General features: G+C 58.9%; 1 protein-coding gene across 1 annotated transcript in view; it reads right to left on the minus strand.

Moving 5' to 3' along the window:
- The window catches only part of SRRM3 (serine/arginine repetitive matrix 3), a 50276-nt gene that overhangs the window by 3233 nt on the left and 32055 nt on the right, over positions 1-14988 (minus strand). Inside the window, exons 4-12 of the mRNA XM_012640234.1 lie at positions 14421-14549; positions 14259-14339; positions 13621-13650; positions 13105-13167; positions 12946-12981; positions 11557-11607; positions 10930-11034; positions 10388-10565; positions 7-147 (exon numbers count right to left, since the gene is read on the minus strand). Coding sequence (XP_012495688.1) covers positions 7-147; positions 10388-10565; positions 10930-11034; positions 11557-11607; positions 12946-12981; positions 13105-13167; positions 13621-13650; positions 14259-14339; positions 14421-14549 — 814 coding nt within the window. The remainder of the gene's footprint in view (positions 1-6; positions 148-10387; positions 10566-10929; positions 11035-11556; positions 11608-12945; positions 12982-13104; positions 13168-13620; positions 13651-14258; positions 14340-14420; positions 14550-14988) is intronic.

Raw genomic sequence — 14988 nt, forward strand, 5'->3', positions numbered from 1 at the left:
CCTGGCCGGCCCGCCCGCCGCGCGGCCTCCGCGACCCTGCGACGACGGCGCCGAGCGCGGGCTCGGGCTCTGCTTTCCCCGCGCAGGCGGCGTGGATGCGGCGGCCGCCGCTTTGTCGCGGGCCCTGGGCGAGAGCGAGCTGGGCTTCTGATGGGGAGAGAGGCAGAGAGGGCACGGAGGGGTGGAGAGGGAGACGGAGAGAGCGCCAGAGACGGGAGACAGCAGCGACAGGTGGGAGCAGAGACAGAGAGACAGAAACAGAGAGCAGAGAAATTGGAAATCGGAAGGCAGAGGAAGACGCGCAGAGACACAGAGAGAGACAGACACAGTCAGAGAGAGGAGGCAGAGGAGGAACAGAAGAAAGAGACAGGGACAGAGCCAGGGGAAGTTAAGAGAAGCAGGGAGGGAAAAGTGGAGGCAGACAGAGGACGAGAGCAGAGGCAGAGAGAGGACAGGCCGAGAGGAGCGAGAGGGTGGGGGCGAGAGAGCGGGCGGGTGGGGAGGGGGAGAGAAGGAGAGAGGGCTTTCACCGGGCCCCGCCGAGGGCTGCCAGTCCCGGAGCATCGCACACACGGTCCCCGCGCCTGCCCTGCCTCTGCCTCTCCTGAGTGTCCACCTTCTGGCCTCAACAGTGCAGCTCATGCAAGGTTCTCGGCATGCAAAACACAAGAGGGACGGAGCGGTGGGGGTGGGGGGCTGGAAGGGAGGGGCTCCAGGACAGGCACCGGGGCTAGCACTGCCCCCCGGCTGGGACGATGGGACGGACGATTCCCGGCAGAGAGAAGAGAGAGCGGCACCGGGGGGCGGGGCCGGGCCAGCCCACCAGGCCGGGCCCCCAGCGCAGAGGGGTGGGCAGCGGATGGAGGGGTCACACGGCACACAGATGGGGTGGGGACGGGAGGGGGAGGGGACAACTGAACTCAAAACTGAACCGAAGAAAGGGAGGAAAAACGGAAATAAAAAACAAAATCCACAAATGTCATTAGATACCAAAATCAAAAACAATGTCTCATCTCCTGGGGAACCTGCCATTTTTCTGTTAATACTTTTCTTTCTTTGTTTTCCGGCCCTGCAGAGAGCTGTGGAGCTGTCAGTAGCACCCGACTGTCTTTCTGTTTCTCTCTTTTCTTTTTTTTTTTTTCTTTTTTCTTTTTTTTTTAAGTTCTGATTTTAAGTCCCTCTTGGTTAACGTCCACTTACCAATAAAGTGGCACTTCCTCCTTTAGTAGGTAAGGTGTGTAAGAGAAGGGAAAAGTGTGGTAGCATAAGTTCATCATTAGATTCACAAAAATGCAAGAGAGATAGAGAGAGAGAGAAAAAACGCAACCACCCCATTCTAGGCCTGAGAGGAGGCCATGCCGCCTCTGGAGGAAGGATTGGCAGCGCCCGGCTCCTGAATGGGCACCTCTTGGGTGACCGCTGGATAGAGATGGCAAATGTTTTCCAAAAGTGGAGGCAGGACACAAAGATTGGGGTACAGAAAACCAGAAAGGGCACCTGGTATGTCAAAAGGGGCCTGGCTGGGAACCAGGAGTCTGAGAGCCTGTGGCTACCTCACCAAGTGACCCTGGCCAAGTCACTTCCCCATTCTGGGCCTGTTTCCCCGTCTACAAGATGAGAGGGCTGGCTTTTGCTTCCTGATGTCCCTTCCAGGGTGAATGTTCTAGGATTTTCTGAATGTCCCAAGCCATCCTCCCCAAACCCCTCCCTGTGCAGAGCTGACCCCCGTCCTGTCCTTGGGCCTCCATCTACAGTAGTAGCCGTTGATGGCACTTGTCTGTTTACAGGTCTGTTCCTGTCCCCAAGCCCTCCAATCACCACCACCAGCTTGACTGTGTGACCTCCAGGGCAGAGTTGGTGTCCGATTCAGCTCTGTAACCGCAGTCCGTATCACAGAACTTGGCACTAGTAAGTACGGTTTGCTGAGGAAGGAAGCAATGCCCTCACAAGAGCCAGGGCCCCCTGGGGAGTCCCAGAAGCAGGGTGGGGTGTGGACCAAGCTCTTTTGGCAGGCTCTTTGGATGAGAGGACAAAACTTGCTGCCACCCCTCTGGGCACCTTGCTGCCAGGTACTGGAAGGAGCATGGTTTCCTTGGCATAGCCCTAGTGTTTTCTGCAGAGGGCAAGGTGGTGCCCAGATCTGAGCCTGGGCATGGAGGTGGGGCCAGGAGCACTGGTGGCCAAAGCAGCCAATGAACAGCAGCCACCGTGGGTGAGAGCAGCTGCCCAAAGCCAAGGGGGCCATGAAGACCTCTCCTGGGAGAGCCTGGTGGCTCCATTTGGGGCAGAGTGGATATCACCTGGTACCGAGGTGCCCTCTGAGCCCCCCTGACTCTCCTGATCACCAGCTCACCCCTCACCCCAGGCTGGGAGAGCTGGAGCTGGGTCGTTCAGCCATGGCCCGTCTTAGATGGCAGTTCCATTCCCAGTAGACATCAGCAGGAGACCCCTGGCTGCACTGGCACATACCCCCTCCACCCTGGGTTCTGTCATTCAGCATTCTTTTCCCTCAAGAGGAGGCAAATAAGAAGGAAGTCTCCAGGAGCCACATATTTGCAGTTTCTGGCCTGTGCCCTGGGCTGTCAAAGAGTGTAAGGTGGACAGACACCAGGCGGGGGAGCCTTGGGAGCCAAGGCACGGCGACCCATAACTTAAATTGCCACTGAACCCCTCCTTCGAGAAGTCTTGCTTGCCACCTTGGCCAGGGGAGCCCGCAGGGCCAGTGGGCAGAGTACTGGACTTTGGAATCAGGACCTGGATCTGCACCAGCTACTTCTAACTCAAGGGAAGGGGCCGGCAGCAGGGGAGGATGACCAGGGGCCATGCTGTTCCTTCCCCCGGACGCTGCAGAGCCCTCTGGACTTCCCACTGTCAGGCTGGGAGTGCAGTGGGAGTGTTAGGAACACAAAGGGTTGGCTGCCCACCTCCATCGAGGTGCTGCCCCAAACATGGAGGTCCAAGCCCCAGGCCTGGGTCCCCTGTGCTGGCCTGGATGCTTCCTGCCTGGTGTGTCTGTCTTGGCCTCCAACCCCTTCCCAATTTTCCTCTCATCCCCTCCAAGCTACTGGCCTGCCATAGCCATAGATGACAATTATTGGCAAGGTAGAACACTCTGGAATCAGCCCTGATGCAAGTATGCTCTGAGACCTTAAGGAAGTGACCTAACTCTGGGGACCTCAGGTTCCCCATTGGTAAAATGGCAGTAAGTAGAGTCTTTGCTGGGTGGGCCCAGGTAGGGGCCGGGAGGCTCTTTTCAGGCACTGATTCAGGGTTCCCTCACAGGCTGCCAGGGCTGGAGCAGTGCAGGAAGGCCTGGGCCCCATGGGGTGTCCCCTAAGGGACAGGATGGTGGAGAATGGGAGGAAGGTGCTGCTGGGTAGGGTGGCAGATAGGGCCAACCTCATGTCCCTTTCCACCCATCCCTCCAGAAGTCCTTGGGAATAGTCAACCACGATCCTGCCAGAGGCTGCACCTTGTCCTCACATTGGCTGGGTCTCATTCTTCCCAGGAATTGTGGGAGGATCCAAGGTCAAACACTATGGGATTTCACAGGTGGGCAGGACTGTGGTGGCCAGAGACCTCCAAACATCTCCTCCAGGAAGCTGATTTTTGTGACTCTTGTTCCTCTTGCCTGGATCTCCTCTCCCACCACCCCCTGCCTGGCTAATGCCTGCCATTCTTCCACCCTCCTCTCCAGGTGCCTCCTGCAGGGGCCTCTCCTCTATGATCCCACAGAACCTTGCTCCTTCCTTTAGAGTGGCCTCTTTCCAGCCCATGCTAGGGCTGGGGCTACCGCGCTGAGCTCCCCGCCCACATTTCAGCTTCTCCCCTCTCATCACGCTGAGCGACCTTTGTCAGTCTCCACCCTGGGGAAGGAGGGCTGCAAACCCAGGTCAGCCTGCCTCTCTCCTGGCATGGACACCCAGATGGGGCCTGGCGCAGAGGGGGGACTCAGCACACATCTGTTTAGTGTGTGCGTGAATGAATGAATGAGTGAGTGAATGAGTAAAAGAGGGACCTCCCCTGCCTCTGAGCCCTGCTCCCGTGAGCCCTTCTGCTCATTGGTACCACTTGCTACTTGACATTTTTTTCTTTTGCTCCTGTAAGAAATCTTTGAGGGCCAAGGGGAAAAGACAATGAGAGCAGCAAGGGTTGGGTGCTCACCGGTCTCTGAAGGACAAAGACAGGTAAGTACCTGGGAGGTGTCTCCCAAGGGCTCAGAAAACCACCGCCTCTAACTCAGTGTGTGAGGTCCCACTGGTGGGTCCCTTGTCATATCAGGAACTCCTTGTGGTGGAGCCTCCTCTCCCTCATCAGGCTGGGACAGTCTCCACTGTCAGACCAGCGACCCACTTCCTGTCTGCCCTCCCAGCACCACCCAGGTTGAGCGGTTGAGATCTGGAGCACCTGCCCCCGGGATAAACCCTGGGGTGGGGGTGGGGATGCATAGTGGGGCCTTCTTCCGCAGCTGAAGATGGGGGCCCACTGTGGCCCCTCACAGTGGTTGGGGGGCTGAACTTCTGCAGCTGCTGCCAGGTGGGACAGGAAGCCGTTTAAAGGGCAGAGGTGGGGAGGTGGGGTCCTGGAGGCCTTCCTCTGACTCTAGTACCCTTGGTGTGGCTGGATGAGCACTGGGCTGGGAGTCACAAGTCCCAGGACCTAGGCCTGCTTCTGCCCCAATACCCTGGGGGACCCTGGCCCTAATGACTGTCCTTTCTGGATCATTCTGCTCCAAGGGACCACATTAAGCTGCTCAAATTCAGAAGATGCATGACTTGGGGTGGGGGGGTGTTGAAGGAGCCCCCGTCTGGGTTGAGTAGTGGCCTAGGTGGGGGGCAGGTGAGCTAAGCATCCACTCCACCCCCAAATGACCCCACAGAGACTTTGCTAAGTAGGCCCCCTAAGTCCAGAACCTGCTCCTGGCCAGCTCACTCCCCACAGTTAATCTGTCATCGCACCCAAACGATGGAACTGTGAGGTTCGGCCCGGGTTCCAGTTGCTGCCCCAGAGCCTGGCAGCTCCTGCCCCAAAGCTCAGTCCTGCTCCCAGGGAAGAGCCTGTGGCAGCCCAGAGCTTGGTTCACCCCAGCAGGCCCCAGAGGGTGGGATGGGGGCTCTTTCCTTGTGCCTGACCTCAGCCAGAACTTCCTCCAGGATGTGGAAGCCAAGAGGCCCAGCACCGGCCCCTCCACCACTGCCTATTGCCCAAGTGGGCCCTGAGGGCCGGTGGGGTGGCCAAAGCCCCAAGGCTGGCAGGGATGCAGGGTGAGGGGCTTAGCAGTTACTCCAGACAACAGAAATCAAATTGGCTCGACTGTGGCATACAGTTCAGGGAGGGAACACAGACTTGGAATGCTAAACCACACAGAAATGCATTCGGACAACAAAATGAGAGAGAGGGAGTGAAGGAGGAGTTGGGGCTGGGAGTAGGGGGTGGAGAGGGAGAGGGAGGGGAGGGAGGGTGGGAAGGAGGGAAGATGATCCAGAAGAGTTGTCAGGGGAAAGTCAAGAAAACCAAACGACAAACCAGGAAACACAGCTTCGCAGCTCATTTGAAGAAAGTGCAAGTTACAAATGAGTAGTCACTGAAATAAATAAAGAAAAGGGAGGAGGAAAAAAACCAACCAGAGCGAGATTGAGAGAGAGAAAGAAAACCACATTCAAACCAAGCAGAGTGGCGGGGCTTATCTGGAGATGGGAGGGGGCGAGCGCACAGCTGAGCTGGGATACCTACCTTCTCAGTGGTCAGGGACAGGAATGCAATAATAAAAAAGAAAAGAAGGTCTCCGCATTGGGAATGCAGAATGGGGAAAGACAGTGACCCTGAACTCTGCTCCCCCTCTGAGCTAGCAGATGGGCAGCCAGTGTGCGGTGTGGCTTTCGATCTAGTCCCAGGGATGTGACCAGGCTCTGCCCAGCCATTTCTGTTTGCTTTTTTTTTAAAACCACAGGCTCTACTAGCCAAGCTTTCCTTAACTCTTTAAACAACAGAAAACCTCCAGAGGGCATGCAGGAAGCAGCGGATGGGAGCAGAACCACATGGTGGGCTACGGAGGGGCTGGCAGCATGAGAGAGGCCCATGTCAGGGGAGAGAGATGGAGAGGAAGAGAGAAGGCGACAGAAGACAGACAGACACACAGACAGAGACAGAACCTGGGAGCAAGGGAGAAAGAGAAATGAAAAGACAGAAACAATACCAAAGGAAACAGAGGCAGGAAGAAGGAGAGAAAGGTGTACCCAGACAGAAAGAAGAGAGAGGAGCAGTTTAAACAAGGCCAATCAGGGCGGACAGATGGGGTGATGTGTGCATTTAAAAGGGAAGGCAACCACAGATCCAATTTGGGGGAGCGATCCTGCCAGTCCTGCTACGGATCAACACTAGTCCTTTTCCCCTGGCTTTGGTGTCATTCTAGCAAAACTCATCCCTCTCGCCCCCTGGCTTTGCCCTGGGAAACAGGAAGAGCATCCTGGGAGAAATGCCAAGCTGCCCCCCTCTTCTGACTCCCCCTCTGCAGCCGGGGTCACGCTCATCCCTGAGGGTGAGTAGAAGGGAAGCCTGGGTGAGGCAGGTCAGGGAGTGCATGGCTAGAGTACTTCTTGGGGTCACCCATTACATTATAAAATTGGGGCCAGGAGCAGACACCAGAGGGAGCTCAGGGCCATGCTCATGAGCCTTCTCTGCCACCCTTGCCAAACAGCAGGAGCCACCTCCAGGGTTCCCCTGACACCTCTAATGCTACAGACAGGCGGAGCCAAGGAAAGTGGCCCCCCTTCTAAGACTGAAAACTTGGCACACCTTTCTGGCTGCTGTGCTGTGCTTCTGGGAGGGCAAGGCTAGCACCAACCTATGCTCTTGGGGGCTGGTGGGAGGCTGGCGAAGGCACCAGGTGAGACTGGATGGAAGGGCTTGTCTCATGAGGTCACCTGCTCAGCCTCTTATTCTTTCCTCCCATGCTGTGTGACTCTGAGTGGCTCCCTGCCCTCTCTGTGCATCATTATTTATTTCCCCATATGTATGTGAACTGTGAGGACTTAGGGTTCCCTAAGTCCAGCAATCATATAGAATGGGCTTCTGTAATGTGGGGGCCACAGGCACCCCAGTCTCTCAGTGTGGGCAGACCCAGCCCAGGGAGTGGAGAGAGCTGGAAGCAGATACCTAGAGGGGTCTGCAGGAGGAAGGCAGTCAGCATCCACCTCCCAAATCCTCCTCCTCCCACTCAGGGCTCCTGGAGTGTGCCTTCCATTTCCCGCCCTCTCTGCAGCTTGGCTGGGGGTCTTGAGGTCAGAGTCAGGGGCTGGGGTCTACCTCTAAAAAGCTGTGTGACCTTGAGTTGGTCAATTGACCTTTCTGAGCTGCAGTTTCTCTTTCTGTAAGCAGCAGAACCCAGAAATCCTTTTGGCGTTCAACAATCATTGCCTGGGATGGGACAATAAAGAGATTACTTGGGAGCCACCACCCACCTGGCCTCAGTCTCAAGACCAAGATGAAGTGTCTGGCTTTGAAGCATTTACCTGAGCTAAACTCTCTCAGGGGTGCCTTCAGACCCCTCCTCCAGGTTTCCTGAAGATCTGAGGCCTGACACTGACAGTGCTGAGTGGCCTGTCCCCATCACTGTCCCTACCTTGCCCAATCATGTTATACTAAACTGAACCAAGGAGTCACAGCCAGCTCTGGGAAGTTCTCTGGGTGACCCAGGACAAGTGTCTTCCCCTCCCTGGATCTCTCAGCCTCTCTCCAAGGTTCTTTATAGACGGGGCCACAGTAGCACAGTCTGCACCACTGTTGTTAATTTAAAAGCTAAGGCAGTTCCAGCGCCTGCCCGGGGTTGAGGGCTGGCTGGTGCTGGTGATTTGTCAGGAGCTGGAGGCGTGGGAGTCATTTCTTTTTAGAGTTATCTTCCCTTTTAAATTCAGATTATAAAGGAAAAAAGTATAGAGACAGATGTATATGATTAATGTTCACTTGAAATTCAGAAACCATCTCTGCATTAGGAGGAAAGGTTCCAACAGTAACACACACAAAAGCAAAATTCAAGAACAACATAGAAGATAGGAAAAAACCCAGAGAGATAGTTTGCATTTCTGTACATTACAAAAGGGAAAAGATAATAGAAGGAAAAGGAAATACAAACAAAAACAAAATAACAGAAAAAGTTACAAAAACTTCCCCACCCTCTTCCCTTGCCAGCTAAACAAGAAATGGAATCACAATATTACCACGTTTCAAATGGGAGGCTAAAAAACAAACAAAAACATAGACGGGGTTAAAAAATGTTGAGCTTTTCTTTTTTCATTTCTCTCTCTCTTTTTTTAAAGGTAGCATTCAAGAATACCACCCCCAGTACTTTTCCCCAGAGACAGTTTTTCTTCATGGTAAAGTCTGTGACCCCACCCCACCCAGAACTAGCCCCATTTAACTCCTCAGAAAGTCCTTTCAGGCAAAGAGGGGACCGGAGTGTGGGTTAGAGGCCTGGGATGCTCCGAATGCAGCCCCAGATCTCCCAGGGCCCAAAGGGATAGGATTTGGGGGGCTGCCTGGTGAAAGGAGTGAGAGAGTGCTGTCTCCTAGAAAACTCCCAGGGCCATGCCAAAACAGAGTCTGGCTTTGGGAGGGAGACAAGATTGGGGTGCTGCCGAGGCTCCCTCCCCAAGGCTGGAGGCTAGGTCCCCTTCCCCAAAGGTCCTCTCGTGGGTACTCTACCTAGTTGCTGTGGCCATTTTGTCTGCTCATGCCCAGGGCCCTTTGGGGGGCGGGGAGGGCAATTGCTCAGGCCAGTGGGGACAGAGAGGGAACCCGCAGTAAGAAGGGCCCCTACATTCAGTCCTGGCTTGAGAGAACCCGTGTCTCTGTGTCTCTGGGGAGGCCCCAGGAGGATGTGAAACTCTTGAGAAGGTGTTTGGGGCCCTGTGCCCTTAGGGGGTGGGTGGTGGGTGGCAGGTGCCTCTCACCTGGGTTTGCCTATCCTCTCCAGCCCCTGCCATGGCTACCCTCAGCTACCTCTGCCTGTCCTCTCCCACTCCCAAGACAGATCCGGGGACATCAGTGTGACCTTCCCAGCATGGCCCAACCATGCCCCCTGGAGCCCAGGAGCCTGGTGCCCTGTCCAGGTGGGACAGTCTAGAGATAGGTGACGTCTGTAAATAAAGATTAACCTTGAGACCAAGAGCCTTTTTTCAGCTGCCCTTGACTTTCCTCTCTGAGGCCCTGGGAGTAAGAGTGTTTGAGAAAAGAAAGGGAGTGAAAGGAAACAGCCAAAAATCAAAATGAAACTGACCAACACGTACATGTTTGCTGCTGAGACCTGAGGTCTGGGGAGGGCAGCTGTCCCCCTCCCTGCTGAGGCTTCTGGGGTAGTCTGCGGGCCTGGGGAGGGACCTGCAGGCCTCCCACCCCACGTCCCCTGTGCCCACCCAGTGCCCCTGCCAGCACTGCAGCCTCTTCTCTCTGATGGGCCTCAACTCTGTGCTCTCAGATCCACAAAGGTGGCTGTGGACCTTCCCCGGGTCTGGGAGAACCCCCCACCCTGGTCCAGCCCGTCCACCTGGGGAAAGGCTGAGAGGCCTGACTTCTCTGCCAGGACCCCCCTCCCAACACACACCTGCCTGTCCTGGAGGGTGGGTGGGGACACTTTTGGGGGTGGTGTTGGTGGGGGGTCTTTAAGGGAGCAATGGACTCAGATGGGAGTGGGCACTCTGGGATTGCCTTGAAGGGACAGCCATGGGAAGTGGAGCCCGCGGGTTTGAAACACCTGTCCAAGTGTGGGCAGTGCCTGGCAAAGGGCAAATTCTCCTTGGAGCAGGGACCGCAGAACTGCAGCGCCTGGCAGCAGCAGACGGCTCAGATGGGGGAGGGGTCTGTAGGGGAGGGACTGTGAGGGGTTGAGGGAGGGGAGGGCACTCAGAGAAGGGGCGAGGGCTTGGTAGAGAGAGAGAGAGGCTGAGGGCCCAGGGGATGCCCAGGGGAGCTCCTGTCCCTTGAATCTTGTTCCTGACGGGGACTCCTACCAATGTCCATGCCCCTCCCACCCGAATACGACCTTGGTTCCTCCCCAGCTCTGTAGGGCCCCGGGCGGTCAACCCTTCTCTGGCCTTCAGTTTGCCAAGCTCAAGGGTGGCCCAAGACTGCAGGTCCCCCTCACCCTGACTCTAGGGCCAGGTGGGTGCAACAGCCGAGCGCGCCCCCGGCGGCTCCGGTGCCATGACGCCCCCCGCGGAGGTATGTGGAGCGGGCACAGGGGAGGAAGGAAGCGGCCGACCCCGAGGGAGGCGTGCAGCGCCCCCGCCCCGCCCCCCGAACGCACTCACCGCCCCCTACCCTCCAGCGACCTCCGACCCCGCACGGCGCAGCCCGCGGCGCGGGAACCCTAAGCGAAACGCAGCGTACGTACATCGAGCGGGCTGTGCGCCGAGCCCGGGCGGCCCCCGTGCGCTCCGCTCCGCTGCCTGCTGCCGCCGTTCTGCTGGGGCGACCCCCATCCGCTGCCATCCGACCGGGAAGGCGACTGGCTCCCGCTGGACCGCTGGCTGCCTGTCTTCCGCCCGTCGTCTCGGTGCCTGGGGCTCAGCCTGCGGTGGGGGGCGAGGGGGAATGGGGGGAGCCGGCGTGGGACGCCCCCTCTGCCAGTGGCCGCTCCCCAGCACCGGGAGGGTCTGCCTGCCACCCGCCATTTCGCCGGGCGGGAACCTCTTCTGCTTGGACAGACTCGACCTGAGTGAGCCAGCTCCGCGCCGCCTCGACTTCCAATTCCGGGCCTGGGGCGCCTTCGGGCAGCTCTTCCTCCAGGTGGGCGCCAGCACGCCCCTGGTAAACTTCTACCCACCAACTGTCACCAGCCCACTCCCCAGCCCTTGGGAGTGTTTAATCTGCAACCCGCCCCCAAGAGAAAGCCCGGGGCACCACACCCCAAGCCCTCCCAGCGCCCAGGCCTACCTGCTGGGTGATCTGGAATCGCTGTACTGGGAGGAGAGGGAGGGGCTGTGGGAGCTGCCGCTGCTGTGGCGGTGGGACCTCCGGCCTGGGGACTCCGTGTGAGGCCTGGCATGGGCGAGGGACATCAGTCTGTACCTTAGTTCTGCCTCCCACACTCCGTGGCCCCTAGTTGCCTACCCTCCCCACAGGGATCCCGGTGGAGGCTGCTGAAACCCACTGCTGACCCCGCCCCCCACCGCACAGTCTCCTACAAAGAACATCAACCGGTTGGTGCCGGCTGCAGCCCGTCCACGTGGGTCATCTGTGAGAATTAGGAAATTGCCCCCTTTTCTTTAGACAGCCCCAGCCCCCCAAGAACTCTCTCAACCCTCACCTGGTGGTAGAGGGGGCAGGAAGGAGAGCCGGGGAGTCACAAGGACTGAGCTCAGAAGGATCCTGGCTTGGGAGGCAAGAGGCCTGGGGTCAGGTTCCAGCTCTGACTCACCCAGGGCTCTTGGCTTCCTCTCTGGGTCTTAATTTTTCCATCTGGGCGAGGGGGACAGAGTGAGCTACCTTTAACGGCCGACTCTGTGACTCTAAAGGCCAGGTTTTCTAGGGGTGGGGGCCTGGAGAGTGAGAGGGCCTCACCTCTTCCTGTCTTTGTTCCTTTCTTTTCTTTTGCTCTTGGGGCTTCGAGATCTGCAGAAAGCAGAGACCACAGTGATGGTGCAGCTTAGCTGTGCCCGGGTGTGGATCTGAGATTTGTTCCACTCTCAGGCCTGAGCCTTCCTGGCTGGCCAGGACTTGCTCATCCCACGCCACTGCTTTGGCCCCTCTCACTCTGCCTCTGTCCTTCCTTGTCCTGTAAGTCCTTGGCCCATGATCACCTCCTGTCTGGGCCCCAACTGCAGCCCCCACTGGGAGTGCCACAAGTGTGTGGCCAGGCCCTAGAAGGAAGGGGGTGTTGTTTGCAGGTCTGCCAGCCTCGGGCTTCAGGTCTGGGTGGAAAGGGTGACTTGCCCTGGCCTTCTGGCCTAGGTCTCGGGGCCAGCTCTGATGAGCAACTGCATTTGTGCCTGCTGTGCCCACTGCCTCCTGTGCTCTCAGACTGTGGCCTGGCCCTGGCCAGTCACCAGGGGGTTAGGGAAGAAAGGACAGGTGAGCTGGCCAGAGGGTGCCAGCTGATGTGACCACTGGGGGCAGTGGAGCCTACACCATCCCCGTAGGGCTTGTATGGGGAGGGAGACGGGAAATGGGGAGGGGTGGGTTAGGTGTTTATTAAGGCTCCTCCCCTACCTGGCAAGTGGCCAGTGGGCAAATTCCTGGGGGCAGGGACTGTGCCCCTCCTCAGGGCTGCTGGGAGGGGCTCTGGCTCTGCTGACTGTGGTGACATTGCAACTGCCCCATGACTTCCTTCCCTCTATGCTGAGAGTTCTACTTTCTCAGCAACCCTTTGCTCCTCCTGGGCCACTGCTGCCTCTGCTGGGCTCCTGCCTTTCACCTCCTCCTGTCCCTTCTCCCATCCCAGCCTGAACAGGTCACTGCCCTACTCAGAGCCCCATGCTGGCTCCCAGCCCCCCAGGTATAGACCAGCTCAGTAGCCTGGCAGTCAGGTCTGTCCCCCAGAAACTCTACCTCCAGCCACAGCCCAACTACCCCGCCTCCTACTCACGAGCCTTCCCAGGTCACAGAGGTCCTTCTGCCTGGCAAGCCCTTTCCCTGCAAATTCAGGGTCCTGATGCTTCTGCCTTCCCAACCCTCGGCTTCAGACACACCCCTTGGACATTGGACCTGCTGTGTTGTCTAGAAATTCTTGGGGTCCCCACATCAAGGCTGACTTATGGGGCAGGTGAGGGTTGTTCCTGCCCCCACCACCCAGTCTCCCACCCTGCCTGGCTCTGGGCAGGAAGCCCTGGAGTTGGAGGATGGGACCAGGGAGGCCCCTCACAACCCCCCTCCCATCATTGCTTTCTCTGGGCTTTGGCCCCTGAAGGTATCACTAGCTTCTGTCCACATCCTCCGCAGAGCACCGCTCACCTGTGCCGTCTCTTCCTCCGGGACCCAGAATCAGACCTGTAGGTGATAAAGGAGTTCTCTTGAGCCTGCCTTGGGTGGCCCAGGGGACACCTATTGATGGGCACGGAGCCCAGGCCCGATGGAAGTGAGAGGAAGCTGGGGTGGCGGCAGTGAGGGTACCTGTCTCGGCGGTGCTTCTTCATGCTCTTCTTCTTCTTGCGCAGCGGGGATGAGCTCCCGCAGCTGTGGACACAGGGGTGGGCTCTAGTGAGCTGAGTGGGGAAGGGTGGCCAGAAATGGCTGGAGAGGCCTGGGTGCCTGGGGCACTGAGGCTGGAAAGGGGACTCCAGGCCATGAAGTCCAACTGCCCCTTGTACAGAGTGACCCGAGGCCCTGAGGGTTGTCAAGGTCCCTCAGGGCAGTTGATGGCACTGCCTATGTTGTCCCCTTGTCACCCTTCCAGACCCCTTAGCATTACAAGTGAGGAGGTTTCAAAACCAGAGGTTAGAGGCTCCAAAGGTGGGGGTTATGGCCTCTTGGGGCAAAGCTGGCATGCTGGCGGTGTCCAGGGCCCAGGCCCTGAGGTGCCAGGCCTCTTGCCTCTGGGGGAGGGCCTTGGAGTCTCTCCCACCCACATACAGACCCCGCCACCCCGCCCAGCCAGCCAGCCAGCCCCTGCCCGCCTTATTCACTGACCTGCACTCGGACTCTAGTCTCCTCTTTTTGCTGAGGGGATGCCAGGGAGAAAGAAGGACAGACCGATGGACGGGGTTAGTTGGGGCCCCAGACGCTTACTAGGGTTTCACTCAGAACAGGAGAGCGGGGACATGGAAATGGGGGATGGCAGATGAGGCTCACCCAAGGCCCTCCTCCCTGGGTCACTCACCCTTGCAGACCCCTGGGGGAGGGGGGAGGGAAGATGGTGGCAGGTTAGGGTAGCACAGGGGCTGGGTCAGTGGGTCCAGTTTTGGGGGACTTGGTGAGGGAAAGGAGCTTGGTGAAGGGGAGAGGCTCATCGAGGGGGCGGGGCCTGGAAAGGGGGAAGGAAGGGCGGGGTCTGGTAGAGGAGGGGCTCGGAGAGGGGCGGGGTCTGACCTAGGGGCGTGGCTCGGCGAGGGGCGGGGTCTGGCAAAGGGGAGGCGGTCATGAGGGGAAGAACACTTAGTTGGGGGCGACTTGGTGAGGGGAGGGATGCAATAAGGGAAGAGGGGCTCAGAGGGGGCGGGGCTCACAAAGGCGACTTTGGTGTGGGTGTCCTGTGCCCGAGAGGGACTGCACCCCAGCAGCGGCCCCACCGCCCCTTCCAGTCCCCTCCCTCCGGGCGCGGTTCTCACCGGCTTCTGCGGTGGCCGCCTTTCTTTTTCTTCTTCTTCTTGGGAGGGGGCGACGCCGAGCTGCTGGACCAGTGCTTGGTCCTGGGCGAGAAGGGGAGGGAGGACGGTGAGCGGGGGCGGCCCCGCGGGCCACCCCCGCCCCCCGCCGCGGCGGCCGCTGACCTGTACCCCCGCTGCCCGCGGTAGCAGGCGGCCGGGCAGTCGCAGTCCACCGGGCCGTCGTCCTCGTCGAAGGGCGCGTAGTCGAGGCCCGGCTCGGCGCCCTCGGTCAGCCGCGGGGTCTCCGCCATGCTGCCGGCGACAGGGACGCTCACCACCCGCCTCCCGACGGCCTTCCGCCGCCCCTTCCTTGGCGCAGCCCCTCATGGCCTGGGCCTGGCGGGTCCCGGGGTCCGCAGGCTGCGGCCCGGTGCAGGGAGCGGGTCATCGCGCCGGCCTGGCGGCGGGATGTGCCGCCCCTGCCGCTAGAGGGCCAGGCGGAGATGCGAGGGACGCACCCGGGCGCGTCCCTTACAGGTCCCTGGCCTCACGGTGCAAAGAAAGAAGAGCACGGAGCACTGTACTTAGCCCTCACCCTTCTAAGTTCTCCCCTCTCAGTGCGTCCCCTCCTTGTCCTTCAGCCTCATTCATTCGGCCCCTCCCCCTCACAAGACCCCTGCCGTCGATCCCTGTGCCCCTTAACCCCGCTGTCCTATTCCCGAACCCCTCCCCCACCCTCCTTTCCCTTACT

This window comes from Propithecus coquereli, unplaced genomic scaffold, assembly GCF_000956105.1.
Source record: "Propithecus coquereli isolate 6110/MARCELLA unplaced genomic scaffold, Pcoq_1.0 Scaffold150, whole genome shotgun sequence".
NCBI classification, from domain to species: Eukaryota; Metazoa; Chordata; class Mammalia; order Primates; family Indriidae; genus Propithecus; species Propithecus coquereli.